Source organism: Centruroides sculpturatus, unplaced genomic scaffold (assembly GCF_000671375.1).
Source record: "Centruroides sculpturatus isolate CEXI.00-Female unplaced genomic scaffold, Cexi_2.0 scaffold545, whole genome shotgun sequence".
NCBI classification, from domain to species: Eukaryota; Metazoa; Arthropoda; class Arachnida; order Scorpiones; family Buthidae; genus Centruroides; species Centruroides sculpturatus.
In genome coordinates this window covers 25,460-42,453 of record NW_019384721.1, presented here as the reverse complement: position 1 = coordinate 42,453, position 16,994 = coordinate 25,460, and the positions used below count along the sequence as shown (strand labels likewise).

At 34.4% G+C, this 16,994-nt stretch overlaps 1 protein-coding gene across 1 annotated transcript in view; it reads left to right on the top strand.

The window, feature by feature from the left end:
- Window positions 1–312: 312 nt before the first annotated feature.
- LOC111628014 (lupus La protein homolog A-like) overlaps window positions 313–16,994 on the top strand; it is a 35,249-nt gene continuing 18,567 nt past the window's right edge. The window contains exons 1-5 of the mRNA XM_023371731.1: window positions 313–453; window positions 13,795–13,848; window positions 15,797–15,871; window positions 16,024–16,093; window positions 16,171–16,211. Of these exons, the coding sequence (XP_023227499.1) occupies window positions 13,801–13,848; window positions 15,797–15,871; window positions 16,024–16,093; window positions 16,171–16,211 (234 nt within the window). The 5' untranslated portion in view covers window positions 313–453; window positions 13,795–13,800. The remainder of the gene's footprint in view (window positions 454–13,794; window positions 13,849–15,796; window positions 15,872–16,023; window positions 16,094–16,170; window positions 16,212–16,994) is intronic.

Here is a 16,994-nt window from a genome sequence, read left to right as displayed (position 1 = left end):
TAACCAGCCCAAAATGTAGCTAAGTCAAATTTTTGTAGCCCAAAAAGTAGCCAGTGCGCCAAATGTTTTTTTAACGCCAAACTGAAAAATAAGTAGCCCAATTTGGCGCAAAGTAGCCAAATCTGGCAACGCTAGGACCGACTAGCCACCAGGCTAATGACTGATAATAATATAACGATTTTGTTTTTTATCTATTTAAAAACTAATTATTCATATTCTATATATTTTTATGTTTTTCATGCTCACAGGAAGTGTGTTTTGTTAAATTTACATCGATTTAAGAAAATAAAATAAAATCCTCAAGTTGGCAACACTGTTAAGCTAAATTCATTATTTTCGAGAAGGTACGAAAAGTGAGCACGTGGTTTCGTGTCCTGTCTTTGAAAAATTTATTCACAATTACAAGCTATTGACCTTTTTTTTTATTTGATCGAGTGAAAATTCGTGTAAACTGTAAGTTTGTTTTGAATTTAAGTTATTGCTTTCACATTTCATGTATTAAAATTTATTTGATGTTGATCGGATAATTTCATTAGTAAACATACTTATATATTGTATGTGTGATATACGTTCGAGTTCATGTAACCCAACGTCGGATAACGGAGCCGTTTGCTTAATTAACAGAGCAAGGGATAATAGAACAGTCTGTTTAAACAAACATCTTTGGGGGACAGTTTTAAAGTAACATTCTACATAAGGGAGCACTATTCTAAGGAATATTTATATGGGCCTTGCTTTTAATTTTATGGTACATCTGGTACCAGATTAAGAGGCAGGCTGACTGTGCACCCCCTGGAGTGCCTAAACTAAGTCTGGCACTTGCGGTGTAGAGCCTGCACTTCTTGTGAAAATAATTACCTGGCAGTGGAAGCAATTCAGCAGACTCAACAGTTGTAACTGAGCAAATTGGTAGCTGTTACATAGGCCATGTTTCTTTATGCAGCACTTGAGAAGCTCTTTACAGCAAACATTCTGAAACCTGTTTCTAAATGGCCAACACTGCTTCTACACTCTCACTGCACAAAGAAACGTGACCGTAGCAACCTGGATCTGCTGAACGATGAGTGATGTTGCATCGGAACAAAAAGCCTCATTGGTCAGTTTCAGCTAGTGATAGCGTAAATGAAAGATGCTACCAAATGTGATGTCAAAACACCAAACATGTTCCAAAAGAGTGCTACTGTAGAGGGTGTTCAGCAGAAAAATAGTCAACAGCTCCAGAATTGTTGAGTCTGCTGAACACAGCCAATGCTCTATCTCTGTTTCGAGTAGATGCAAATATTGAAAGAACATAAAATAATTCATTATTTTCTATTGATAGAAATGTATAGTTAGCAAGTACAAAACAATCACATATTTAAAAATGCTGTCTATATACTTTTTATCTTTACATATGTGCTAGTACAGGGGTCGGCAACCTGCGGCTCGCGAGCCACATGCGGCTCTTTGGATGTGAAGCTGCAGCTCTTTAGTTCCATATGCAAATATTATTTATTTTATAAAAAAAAACATTTAAAAATCGTTCTGAATCGATTAACGAGGATTAGGCACTGATTCTATCTCTCAGCCACTTGTACTCGCTTTTCACCGCACCCCTCCCCCGTGACACGCGTCGTCACTTTGGTCAGTCCGTCGGAAGCTTTCGAATGATGCCGTTGTCGGATGTTTCTATTTTCTAATTTGTTGTGAAAAACACTACTTATATATGAATAAATAGATATTTTTTCTTATGAATAAATAGATTAGTTTTTTATCAAAAAACTTCATTTATGTGAGTACTATTTATTGTTGGCAAGAAAAAATTTTGTGGCTCTTTAAAAACTTTGAAATTTTTTAAATTGTAATTTTGGCTCTTCCGACTCAAAGGGTTGCCGATCCCTGTGCTAGTACAATTACAAATTGTTTAAGTATAAAAGAAAAACTTAAAGGCATCATGCATAGTCTGCTTGGAATGCAAAATAATCTTGATCCTGCCCTGGGTATGTCAACCAGGGTGCAAGGTGACACTATGGTATTTGTTGATATTTGGTGAAACCTTCCATTGGTCAGTTTTCTAATAAATAGACAATCAAGAGTTCTCATAGAATCATCCATATGAGAAGCATCTACAGAAAAATCTCATTTTAACAGATTATTCCATTGTTCCAAGAATTCATTATATTGTGAACAACAATGGATTTCCCACACACCGGGAAAATGTTCGTTATTCAAAAAAATTTTCGTTTTTTACCCCTATATATAAGAAATACCAGTACTTGAAATTATTCAGTCTCTCGAGATCTCTATTTTCTATCTTATAGAATGGATTTCTAACTTGTGTTTTGTCAATAAAAATTTTGGATTCCTCAATAAAATACGTTGAGTCTAGTGATGTACAAATGTGACAGTGGGATGTGAGGTGTAATTGTTCTAGTCTTAGATATAATCCATGTATGTGACCCTTTCAAAAGTGTATAGTTTGAATTGAATCCAAATATGACAATATGAGAACTCAATCTGAGACTATACAGATGCTAAAGTTATTTAGAGCTTTATAGACAGTGGGAATTGATTTATTGGTAACAGAATGAACCAAAATTATGATATAATATTTGACAAGGTAATGGAAACCATAAAAATAGTAAAATGTAAACTAAAGCTATAAAATCATTAGAAAATCATACCCTTAAAAAGGATCCAACATGTAAATAAAAATACAATTGTTAAATCTGTATATATACATTGCTTTTAATATATATACAGTAGACCCCCCTATAACGCTTAGATACATTCCACGTTATTCGAATTTTACGTTGTAGGAATCATTAAATACATGAGCCAATCGCAGCCCGACGCGTGTGAAGTTTACGGACTAAGGCTGTTTGAAAGGTTTTCTTCTATAAAATTAACCGATTCTAGACTAATTCCACTCAACATTTCCAAAGCACGTATAATTTTTTGGGAATAATCCATATAAACTATGCTACCATGTTTCCTTGAAAATAAGACAGTGTCATATATTAATTTTTTCTCTCAAAGATGTGCTAGGTCTTATTTTCAGGGGATGTCTTATTTTTCCATGAAGAAAATTCACATTTATTGTTGAACAAAAAAATTCCAAGTCTCCAAGTCTAACTTAAAAAAGAGTGACGTATATCCGGTCATGTCGACGTCGATAAAGTTTATTGAATGCCTCAACCGGTAAAACCGATCTGGCATCCGGTACGACTACTACTATACAGCACCCCCAGCCCAAGTGCCAAGCAAGTAGCGACCATTCACAAAAATAGCCCTCATCACCCGATCCAAAAACCGGGCTAGGCCATTGATTGCCAGCATGGGAACTTACGAAGATCCCGTGCTGGAGTGCACTTCCCACTCTCGCTTCAACTTAACCTTTTCATAGCGTCGACATCAGGCTCAATGACCAATTAGTGTTTACTGAACTGTAGCACTATGCAAATGTGATGGGGCGTGATTCCTGGCCGACCAATTAGCGATCACCAGCCATAATGTTATGCAAATCTGTGATTCCCAAGCCATAGTCTTATGCAAATCATGCCGTGTGGCATGATTATCTGCTGACCAATCAGTGGCTGTACTTTCAAAAAGCCAACGGCCACTTTCAACCATCTGTCGATGACCGTTACGACTAAAAAAAAACTTCGCTAGGTCTTACTTTCAGGGGGAGGTCTTATATTTCGCAATTCAGCAAAACCTGTGCTAGGTCTTATTTTCTGCGGATGTCTTATTTTCGGGGAAACACGGTATAAACAAAAAACTAGGATTACTTACCGAGTGTGCACCGTTCAACTACGCCGTTGCTCAAGCTTGTTTTCGTTGCAGAACAGCGCACGAAATGGCGGCCGCGATTTCTGATAACAAATTTTTCACAGAAAAATAACTTGACCTTTGGAGACATCATTAATNTATGCTATAAACAAAAAATTGTAGGATTACTTACCGAGTGTGCACTGTTCAACGTCGCCATTGCTTAAGCTTGTTTTCGTCACGGAGCAGCACACCAAATGGTGGCCGCGATATCTGATAACAAATTTTTCACAGAAAAATAACTTGACCTTTGGAGACATCATTAATATAAATAATTTTTATGGCCGTTGAATAAGAAATGTTTCTTTCACAAGAAATGTATAAAATTACAGTACTGTATTAGACTTACGATACCTAATTTACATACTGTACAGACGCTAATAAACTCAACTTACTAGCCTAAACTCTCCGTAGCGTGGCGCTAGACGGCGGAAATTATATATAATAATTATAATAAAGTTACAATACAATAAGTTAATATATAATTATATATACAGTACCTAATTTATATATAATGCTGTACAGACGATAGCAAACTCAATTTAGCCGCCTAAACTCTCCGTAGCGTGGCGCTGGGCGGCGGAAAGTAGTTCGGCTGCTCGTCCACTATTGGTCCAGATTCGACCAATCTTGTCGCAACATGAGTCGGCGACGACGTTATACGAGTCACTTTATACGAATACTGCTACAATTTTTTCGCTACGTTATAGGAATTTCCGTTATAGGAACCCACGTTATAGCGGGGTCAACTGTATACAGTAAAACCTGTCTATGGCGACCACCCACGGTTCCTTCAAAAAGTGGTCTTTTAGACAGGTGGTCATCCAATACAGGTGGTGCTGTAATACCATATTTCTGTACGTATTTTGCGCACTTTTTAGCCATTTCTACTAAGCAAAACTCGAGGTGAGAAAAAAATAAGCAAATTTTTTCAACGATAGGGCTATATTGGTATTGTATTTTATTCTTATCGGATAACCCAATTTACAGGAGTCGTTATGATATTATAAGACAGATTTAACACCAATATTTTAAAGATTAATACAATACGCGCATTTTCTTGATTATAATGCACACTTTCTTTTTTCTGACTTAATTCGACTCGGTTCTTTGAATTTGCACCTCTGTTATGTGTATTACGTCATCAATATACAAGCGCGTCCTATCTCTCCATCACTTTGCTTTTGGTTTTCGTTAGTTTAATCTTATTTTAACTTTAAAAATACTGTATTTTTTTAATATTTAATATTTTCTGAATTAATTAAGTATAATAAGAAAATTATTAATTAATAATAAAACGATTTTATTATTTTTTCTCATTATACGATTTCATTACAATCGCAGAATCGAAAAAGGAAGTAAAACTGATTTTTGCATTAATGCGTTTATTGTTTTTTGAATATTTTGCCTGCGAAAATTACTTGGATATTATTTTTCTAAAAATATTGTGGAAATAAGGTAGGTTGATACAGAAACTATTTATCGCACGTGTACTGTATATGAGCTTCAAAATAAATAAATAAAAATAGATTTTATCAAACGATGAGATCAGTTGATTAATTGTATCGTGTACAATATTTTACACCCCCAAGGAAAATACTGTAGGTCTAGGGTAAAATAAATTTTGTTTTCCCACAGTTAAACTTCACCACTAATTACTGTTGTGATAAATTTAAGGGCTGTTTTCACACTATGACCGACTGGACCGACTCCAAGTCGTGTTGCCATGGCAACAGCAGTCTGTCGATCGACTAGTCATTCCAGTCAGACAGATTTGAAAAGTTAAATATTTGTAGTCGGGTCGGAGCAGTCGGTGAGCTACAGCCAATAATCTAATAATGACGCGATATATCTAAATTCACAATCGCTTTCCATAACGGCCATGTTTTCTGTTTAATTTCAAAAACTTACCATGATTGGCTAGTGTATTGATCTATAACACGTGTTCTGATTGGTCCTTGTAAGTAGTTAAATTGTGATCATCTTATCAATGTCCCTCAACAATTTTATCTATTTATTTTTATTTTTATTTACCATTACTACAACTTAATGTTATTTAATTTTTTCTATGAATATATATTGTAACGTATTTGTATTGTTTATCTCCTGGTAATGCTCCATGCGGGACCATGAATGTACTTGACAGTACATAGTAAATAAGAATGAATGAATGAATGAAAATGAATGAATGGTCCTTGTGAGTCAGCCACCAACATATAATCGTACTTAGTGTGAATGCTTTTACCACTAGTCGGTCCGATTATAAAATCGGTCGGGTCAGTCCAGTCGGTCATAGTGTGAAACAGCCCTAATACGATCTTCTAACGACAGCACTTTGCATTTTGGACATTTTCCAACAAACTGAAATGAATTTCCTTTGTTGCTAGACTAATTTATTAACACCTGCACCTAATTTCAAGGGTGGAGAAGTGACCGAGATGGGTTCGAACAAGAGTTTAGACTGGCCGGATGGCCGAGCGGTCAAGGTGGCAGCCTACCGCCCTGGGGGACCAGGGTTCAATCTGAATGGGTCAAGGAATCCCCAGGAATTTTTCAGAGGGTGGTCCGTTCAGATATGTTGGGCCTCATCCCTCACCACCCGGCAGCTCCATTGTGGTCCTGGCCGAACCCATAATGGGCTTGCAAAAAGAGGCTCTCTTAGTGCCCACAGGACGGAAAGAGTTAAAAAAAGAGAGAGAGTTTAGACTAATTCATTATATTAGAAGGGGGAAAATGTTGTGAGTCTTATCTNAATTTTGTTTTCCCACAGTTAAACTTCACCACTAATTACTGTTGTGATAAATTTAAGGGCTGTTTTCACACTATGACCGACTGGACCGACTCCAAGTCGTGTTGCCATGGCAACAGCAGTCTGTCGATCGACTAGTCATTCCAGTCAGACAGATTTGAAAAGTTAAATATTTGTAGTCGGGTCGGAGCAGTCGGTGAGCTACAGCCAATAATCTAATAATGACGCGATATATCTAAATTCACAATCGCTTTCCATAACGGCCATGTTTTCTGTTTAATTTCAAAAACTTACCATGATTGGCTAGTGTATTGATCTATAACACGTGTTCTGATTGGTCCTTGTAAGTAGTTAAATTGTGATCATCTTATCAATGTCCCTCAACAATTTTATCTATTTATTTTTATTTTTATTTACCATTACTACAACTTAATGTTATTTAATTTTTTCTATGAATATATATTGTAACGTATTTGTATTGTTTATCTCCTGGTAATGCTCCATGCGGGACCATGAATGTACTTGACAGTACATAGTAAATAAGAATGAATGAATGAATGAAAATGAATGAATGGTCCTTGTGAGTCAGCCACCAACATATAATCGTACTTAGTTTGAATGCTTTTACCACTAGTCGGTCCGATTATAAAATCGGTCGGGTCAGTCCAGTCGGTCATAGTGTGAAACAGCCCTAATACGATCTTCTAACGACAGCACTTTGCATTTTGGACATTTTCCAACAAACTGAAATGAATTTCCTTTGTTGCTAGACTAATTTATTAACACCTGCACCTAATTTCAAGGGTGGAGAAGTGACCGAGATGGGTTCGAACAAGAGTTTAGACTGGCCGGATGGCCGAGCGGTCAAGGTGGCAGCCTACCGCCCTGGGGGACCAGGGTTCAATCTGAATGGGTCAAGGAATCCCCAGGAATTTTTCAGAGGGTGGTCCGTTCAGATATGTTGGGCCTCATCCCTCACCACCCGGCAGCTCCATTGTGGTCCTGGCCGAACCCATAATGGGCTTGCAAAAAGAGGCTCTCTTAGTGCCCACAGGACGGAAAGAGTTAAAAAAAGAGAGAGAGTTTAGACTAATTCATTATATTAGAAGGGGGAAAATGTTGTGAGTGGATATATATATATATATCCACTCACAACATTTTCCCCCTCCTAATATATATATCCACTCCACACAAATATTGATTTACAATTTGAAAATTTTAAAATACCTTTTAAATTGTTTTTAAAAACATTGTTTTAATTTTCAATTGATTTGATTTCAATTTTAATTAATTAATTTTGATTTCAATTTTAATAGTAGTTTTTTATAGTTTTACTTTTGGTTTTGGTTTTGGTGTAAAGGGCTACCTACTATGCTTTAATTCACTGACAAAGCTGATGAAAATGTACTGGTACATACTGTAAGCATAAAAAGAGGCAAATTACATATGCTCATTAGCGCTTTTCGTGAAATTGTCTGTCTTGATTTCTTTCTCTACCGCTTTTCTGTCTATTAAATACAACATCGCTTGATACATGTACATTATCATGTACAGTCTGTTTGTTTATACTAAAACTTTTCAGGAAGATCTTCATGACTTGAAAATACTCAATGGCCTTGTTAAATTTTGGCACTACACTTGGACCAGTGACAGTATTCATTAGGTGACTCCTCCTCAATCGTATCCTCCTCTTTGTACAATTCTTCAATTGTACATATCCGAAGTATAACAAGTTCATCATCAAACACTATAAATTTCCAGAAATGCCCAATTATTAACTAAATTACATTGATTTGGCAGGACCTGGAAAAAATCCACTGTTCTGTGATTCTACTGTACATATTAAAAAGGCATTGTTTATGTGAACAAACTGCTATCTTAAGTGGATTCAACTGTGTATTGTGGATATAGAATCATACACAAATAATGTAAACTGTCATAATACACTACTCCATCTTTTAGCCGCTGCTTCGATACATCACTGTATAAAGAGTTATCATCAACAGTTTTTTCGTCACAACGTGAAGAACTTGCTTCTCTTTATGACATTTTTTTAATTGTAAAATAATTTTTCAAAATAAATTTCACTGCACAAATACATCTATTCGTGTCAAAATTCAGAAACGAACTGTTAAAGAGTGAGTGGAAACTCTGATAGAAAAAACTCTCCTAGTGAGAATTAGATCTGAGGTCACCATTGGTGATAACAATTAGATGGGAAAGTTGACACAGGTGTCAAGAATGCACCCTTATTGTCAACAAAAGTAAAAATATACTTGGAATATAGAAATTAAATTAAAATAAATAAATAATAATAAAAATACCAAAAAAATCAATAAATAATAAGAAATGAATGAGTAAATAAATAAATACATTATAAGTATTTGTGAATAAAAAAACAGGAAAAAGTATACACAAGGGAACGAACCCAAGCACTCAAGCGTATGAGTCAGGAGTGTTACCACTCAGCCACAGGACGATCAAGTGGAAGCACGCGTATCTTATATATAAAGTGCTAAAGAAAACTTTAAGTTGGTTTTTCTCAATTATATTGAGTGTTGTACTTTAATATTTTACAGGTAGTACACTCACATGGTGTACTACCTCTACCAAAGATCATCAAAATTCATTTCCCCAAAGCCGTAGGGTCTCCTTGTAAGACAAAATCTAAACGGCTAGAAATGAAGTGAGAAAGGTTTTGTCTTAGTCAGGAAAAATTACTATTACAGTAGAGCGTCGATTATCCGAATCAATTGGGGACTGGGGTTGTTCGGAAGATCGATGTTTCGGATAACCGATTATGTACGAAAAAATATATTAATTTATCCCATCTTGACATTTTTCTCTGTTGCGTGTCACTTCACGTTGAATTTTCGTCAATGTTAAGCCTAACGAAGACTATTGTATCGTTAAAAATTATTTTTTTTATTTTGTATGAACAAAATAAATATATTGAAAAATATAAAAACAATAAAAAATTATACTTCAGAAGTTAATTTAGTATCAAAAACGTAAAATATTTGAGTAGCCCAAGACATAGGCAAAGATTGCAGCGCCACAGCACTGGCAAAAATTTAAATTTTCTGATTGGAATTCTTTCGGATAATCTATGCTCTACTGTATTTGCAATGTTTATTTGCATTGAAACATTATTTATGATAATATAAATGAAGATCAACACCTGAAACAAGGTCAAATGGACTCAAATAGTACTTCTATTAACATTTTCTTCTGTAACAAATATATTCAGATAAAATACATGGAATGCAGAACTAAATGAGCAAATTAAAATTGTGTACAAATTCAGTTTAAAATTATTTTTTTTAACACATTAAGTATGTACTTATGCAGTTATGTAAAATATTAGGTTATCTTTTAAAAATTAATATACAAATACAAATTATATACTTCTAAGTTTATAGTTTGTATTTGTATTTTAACTTTATCAATGTTAAACATAGTTCAGATGTCAAGGTCGCCGTTACTGTTTATACATTGTACAAACAGTAACAGTGGCCTTGATATATATTACAGGCAGTCCTGGACTTTTGGACAACTCATTCTCTTACAGAATATTTTGATAAATATGCCAAATTTTGACCTTCGTACATTTTTAGCCAACAAAATTTCAAGCTGCTATGTAATAGTGCCTCTTGCTAGTTTCAGTAATAATCAAAAGCTTCATGAAAACAAGTCTTTATTGTCTGTTTTCTGTTTAACCTATGGTATATTAAATGCATAAAACATTTCAAAATAATGTTTTTTGCACTGTGGCACTCAGTTGGCTATTGCTTTACCCCAGCATGGTGTATATATATATATATATATATATCTGTAAATAACACTAAGCTCTATAGATGTATATATAAACCATGCCAGGGTAAAGCGATAGCTGACTGAGTGCCATAGTGGATGATTAAAAGTCCATGGATGTAGGAGTTGTCCCCAGGTGGTACTGTGAATGGTTATATCATATATTAATTAAATATGCCTGAAAGTGAAGAGTTGGACAGAAATCCTAGTAATGTAATTGGCACAACTTCTGCACAGTAAGCAGGATTTGTGGGTTTGACTGTCACTCTGGGCTGATTCTTTTCTTCCAGAATATTCTAAATTAATTAGTAAATATTATAAATAGTAAATCTAATACGAGATGGCACCTAACGCTTACTTCTAGTACCAAATTACTTAGTAGTTAATCATTAATAATAGCTCTTGGTTAGCTCAATTCTTTATGGTGATCATTTGGTTTATTATTAATACATTGATCTTAGTGATGTTTGTAAATGTATTTAAGCATGGTCCTATAATAGTGTGCAAACTGCAGACATATCCCGAAGAAGGGATGTAAAAACACTTATGGAGGGATGGTAAGAATGTGTTTCAAGACAAATACATATGTTTGTTTACTTTATTACATAATAAGTTACAATTGTTTTCTAGATTGTACTGTTTATTTATAAAAAATGTATCATTCCTTTGTAATAATCTTACTAACATTGAAGTGTTACAAATTTTCATTATTAAAAATATTCATACAAATTTAGTGGGTAGTACAGAACAGCTCTGAAGGAGGAATGACTAAAAATGTTTGTGCACTCCTGCTGTGAATTTAAATTTAGCTCTGGCAGTTCTAAATAATAAGCATAAATTTAAGACATTGATTTCAGGATTGGATTGTATTAATGGCTTAGTAAAAATGGAAGTATTTTCGAAATGAATGCACTGTAGTTTTTACACATACAACCTATAGATCAGGGGTGGCCAACAAGTCGATCGCAAAACCAATTTTAGTTGATCACTCACGATGTCTTGACTTAATGTGTTTCACTTGTAAGTTGTAACCGAATGCAACACGTGAACATAACGCGCAAATGCAACTGTAGTGATATTGGACCTCAGATGCAGTTTTGTTGGTCCATGTGCAATCCATTTGCATACAGTTGTAAAAGTGGAATAAGAAATGTAGACAAAGGGTCGTAAAACCAAAAAAAAGAAGGGACAGAGAGAGTAGGTCAGGACACGGTAGAGAGAGGAAGGGTGAAGTGGTGGTCCCTGAAAGTGACAACGTTTAGTTTCAATTTTTCTTCTGTTTAAAATGTAAGTACCTTTTCTTCGTGTTTTAAATTAAATTGTGGCTTTTCTTATCTATCTAAACATAGTATGTGTTTCACACTTCCCTCCCCTTCGTCATTTAGACCAGGGATGGGCAACCTTTTTCTGTGTAAGGGCCGCATTTCAAAACTTTTGAACTGACGCGGGCCATATACAAGAGAAAAGAGGCGGGAAAATGCCGGTAAATCACAATTATTTATTCATATATAATTACAAATTAGAATAGGTATACAGTGGGTGATCGGTTAACGAATAGTTCGGGTAGTGAACAAATCGGATAACGAACACTTTCGCAAAAGATTTTTATGATTGGACAATGAACACATGTTCGGATAATGAACACTTTACTGAACAAACATAAAAAGAAGCGACGGAAAATAACGAATACTGATTGATTTTCCCTTATCTTCAGGTAACAAATCGAAACATTTCGGAGCGCGGGAGACATCAACATCGACGCTCAACCCGATATTGATCGGATAGTATCCCTCCAAATTTTGAAACTCCCTTGTAATTCCAGCTTTTTGTTTACGTTTCTGACAAATAATTTCTATAGTATTCGCGAGACTGTCGGATGGACACTCGTTAAGTTTTGTGTCGGGGTTTATTTACGAAGGTGAAAGTTTAGCTGTCCCATCGGATATTTGTTAACGTTTTAATACCAAATTTCGAATTTCATCCGGGCCTTGCATTTAAATAATTTTTTGTGGACTAGTTGATTTCTGTTCTCTGAATTTTTGTAAGTGCTTTTCTGAACTTTTATATAAAAAAGAAACTGGTGATATTATGATGCCTAAAAAGAGGAGTGTCAGGAACTGTGCTCACCTGTAGAAACCGAGTAAGAGATAATAGCCAAGGTAGAAAGTGGGCACAAGATGTCTGATGTTGCTAGACAGTATGGCTTGAACAGGTCTACAGTAGGCACAATCTTAGCTATGAAAGATATATCAAGAAGTCTCAAGCTGTTAATGGAGTAATGAAAATTACATCTGAGAAATAAAGAGCATTTTAGATTTCATAATGTAACCTGAAACTGATCTAACGATATAAGAAGTCCAGGGATGTCAGAACAACGATCATCCAAGTGGCATCCAAACCAGAATAAGGCTAATGGGGTTGGGGATCTCTACAATTACAATACTATTAATTACTTCCAAAAAATCCTGAAGAAAAGAGAAAAGCAATTGACATTGGACAGATTCTTTAACACCCACAAATGGAAAAAACATGACTAATAAAAATGCAAGACTGCATATATATATATATATATTTATTATTACATATAAATAAACATAGTAAAAAAAGCATATACCTTTTATTTTTTGGAGTCTCCGGAACGAATTAATCAAATTCCCATAAAAACCTATGGTAAATTGATAATCGGTTAACATACAATTCGGATAATGAACAAAGTCTTGGAATGGATTATGTTCGTTAACCGATCACCCACTGTACTTAATTTAGCTTCTAGAACTGATGTAAATGTAATGTATTGAAAATATTTGATTAAATATTAGTCACTGCTAGTTTTAAATTAGTTTCGAGGTAAATCTGTTAGCCGGTTTCTCATTTTAATTTTTACTAAAGTCATTGCAGGAAAAACTATTTACATACATAAGTTGTAGAAAATAACGTTTGAATTTTTGCTGCATACTTCTTAAGCTAGGAAATTGATATATTTATACACATTTTATGCAACTCGGGTCATGGGGTTTCCATCCCTGACTTAGACTATGCCTACAACAAGTCATTCGTGACATATTTTTAAGATAAAAAGTAGATCTTATGTACACAAAAGTTGGCCACCCTTGCTATAAGATTATCTGTATTTAAATGATAATTCAAAAGGAATGTTAATTATATGATACGACGGCTATACACCAATTTTAAATTACAATTGCTAGCATGCAAAGAAGAATGATTGTTTCATAGCACACAAAGCATATATGGTAGTAGATGAGTTATGCAAAGGTTTTATTTTTGTTCTAGCAGTTGTCTGTAGGTTATACACATGAAAACATAGTAACTTGTGTAAAGTTGAAATATCAGTTTTGTTATTAAAATATGCTTGGTAATTAACTTATATACATTTAATTCTTAAATATTTTTCATATTTTTAGATAAAAATGAGTGGTGTAGAAGAAGTTTGTGAAAGTAATGAATCGGAAGTAAAGGTAAGAAAATTATTTCTGCGACTATAAAAATTGCAAGATGCAGCATAGTATATTATGGTATAATGTGTATTTGTTAAGCCCAGTGCAAACTAGTTGATGTTATTACTTTTAATGTGATATCTGTCAAGATTTGTTTAGTCACGTGACTGTTTTCCTTCAGTGAACTCACAATATTGTAGCTTGGGATATCATTTGTGAAATAACTGTAAAGAACCAATGAACATTTTCTCTACAAACTATTGCTTGGAAGAGTTTGTTACAAAATGACAAAATCAACTATTTGACTCAGAATTGCAGCTTGTATCAAAAACAAGTGGCATAAATATTTCACTGCTAATGAGCATTTTGCAATTGTTTCACAAAAAATCAAATATTCACTTTTTAATTTATGACTACACCTCTGGTTACAAATATTATTTCTTATATTTCTTCTATGCAGGCCGACCCTACAGAAAATTAGACTTCCCATAACAGTGGACAACATACAAACCACTATGAATGAATGAGAAGGATACTAATCAAAATGTTGTTTGCATCATACTATATGCCATAAACTGAGTGTCACAGTTATTGGGTGGTTCGGAAAGTAAGTTTGTTTTTTTACCACTAGACGGATTAGTCGTATTTTTCTCGCCATTTTCGTTCTAAACTGTATTATCATTATATATTTTGACAGCTAGCATTTTATGGCTTATTTGTAAAAAATTTGTTTGATTTCGTGCAATTGTTTATTTTTTGTGTCCCATCAAATATGGAAGATTGAAAGCAGCATCTTCGGCATATTTTGCTTTTTTATTACCAAAAAAATAAAAATGCTGTTCAAGCAAGAAAAAAATTGTGTGACATGTATGGTGGAGATGTGTTAACAGAATGACAGTGCCAAAACTGGTTTACAAAATTTCGTTCTCGCAATTTCAGTATTGAAGATGCACCACGTTATGGATGGCTAATTGAAGCCAATGAAAACAAAATAAAAGTACCAATTGAAGCAAACTGCAGAATAACAACATGTGAAATCACTAAGAGATTAAATTTATCAAATTGAACTGTTTATGAGTACTTGAAACAAATTGGTTTCGTTTCAAAGCTCGATATATGAATTCTACGAGTTCTTAAAGAGAAATGCTCTATTTGGTGGGATATTAAGGAAATTTTTTTTGGAGCTTTTACCAGACAATTTAACAATTGATTCGAAAGTGTACTGCATTTGAGTAAACAAATTGCGTAATATCATCAAACAGAAAAAGCCGGCCAGAATTGATAGAAAAACAGCTGTAGTGTTTTACCACAATAATGCCAAATTTCACACAAGTTTGGTAACTCATCAGAAACTGTTATAACTTAGATGGGACATGCTATCACACCAACCGTATTTGCCAGATCGAGCACACTCAGATTATTACTTGTTCCGGTCTATACAATTTTTTTTTAACTGTAAGACATTTACTTGAAATGATGATGTCAAAAATCACTTGGATCGGTTTTTTGTAAGCAACAATCAAAACCTTTATGAATGTGAAATCGTGCTACTACCAGAAACGATGACAACAGGTAATTGACCAAAATGGTCAACATATAATTCAATAAAATATTTATTTATTATAAGAATATTGCGTTTTTTTTTCCACAGAAAAAAACGAACTTACTTTCTGAACAACCCAATAGAATGTGATTGATTGAAACAGTTTTGAACAGTAGTTGTGAAAAGTTGGTCAGTCACCAAAAAACTTTTCAGTTTTTATATACATTTTACTTGTTTGTATGCTGATGTCAGTCTAGCTTAAATGTCTACGCATTGAGTTAATTAATTGATTACTTAATTAAATATTTTTCACATCAATATTATACAATCATTGCCGATTTTTCTTAAATTTGTAAACTTTTATTGATATCATTTATAAAAATCGATATAGATTTCAGGAAAATTAATAAATTTGACCTTTTTTAGAGCACCACAGAAGCACAAAAAGAAAATCTTTCAGAAATAACTGATGTCGAAGAAAAGATTATTAAGCAAATTGAGGTTTGTTTATTAATGTAATAATAATACAGTAATAATAAATAAAGAGTTTATAAATTTAATTAGTGTATGAGCCTTTGATTTAAAACACTTAATTAATTAACTGAATTTATAACTGAAAATTTTATTTTTAAATTTCTTTTATTTGAAAACAGTATTATTTTGGAGATTTTAATCTGAGACGAGACAAGTACATGAAAGAAAAGATTACACTTGATGATGGATGTATCCTTTGTTTAAATTGTCTGTCAGAAATCGTTTGATTACATGCATTTCTGCTAATTTCCTTAATTATTATTCAGGGGTTCCTTTAGAAACTTTGATAACATTTAATAGATTAAAGGTGAGTGCAATAATAATAATAATAATAACAACTCTCCCGTGGTCACCACCTGGTCGTGGTGGGAGAGCCCAGTAATTTTACTGATCCATAGGGCAATGCAGGCTGGAGCACAAGCTCCTGGTAGGAACACCCATGCCAGTAAGGTCTATGGGGAGAAATGAAGCTAAGAGTGACCACACACCTACATTCTGTGGAGATAATCATTATGGTAGTAACCAGATCTAAGTATGATACCGGCTCGGACGTCGCCCGGATTAACAAGGTCCGGGCGACGATTCATGGGTTAGGCAGAGGCTCACGTTCAAAAAATAGGCTCCAGTCTCCCTTGGTTACCGGTGGCGAAAGCAGCGCCGGCCCAAGCATGGCTACTGCAATGCCCTCAACAGATGTGAGGAATCAACCTAGCCGTGGTGTTTCTGTGGCAATGCATCCACAGACCACAAAGGCTGGAAAACCATGCCAACGGATGAAATGGACAATAGAAATGAACGAGTTTATCATCCGCACTTACTACACCATCACAAGACTCGAAACAAACATGACAGCATACAGACAACAACTACACCACATATTCACACAACAATATCCTCACCTCACTGTCACCGAACAAAGGGTTGTTGATCAAAAACGAACAATTATACACAACAACCTTATCCCACAAACAACACTTGAACTTATCAAACAACAGGTTGCTGATCAAATACATCAACAGACAGAAACATTTAACATTAATGAAGATCACGTAACCTGTCAGGATAATCCAGCAACAAGCACTGATTACAG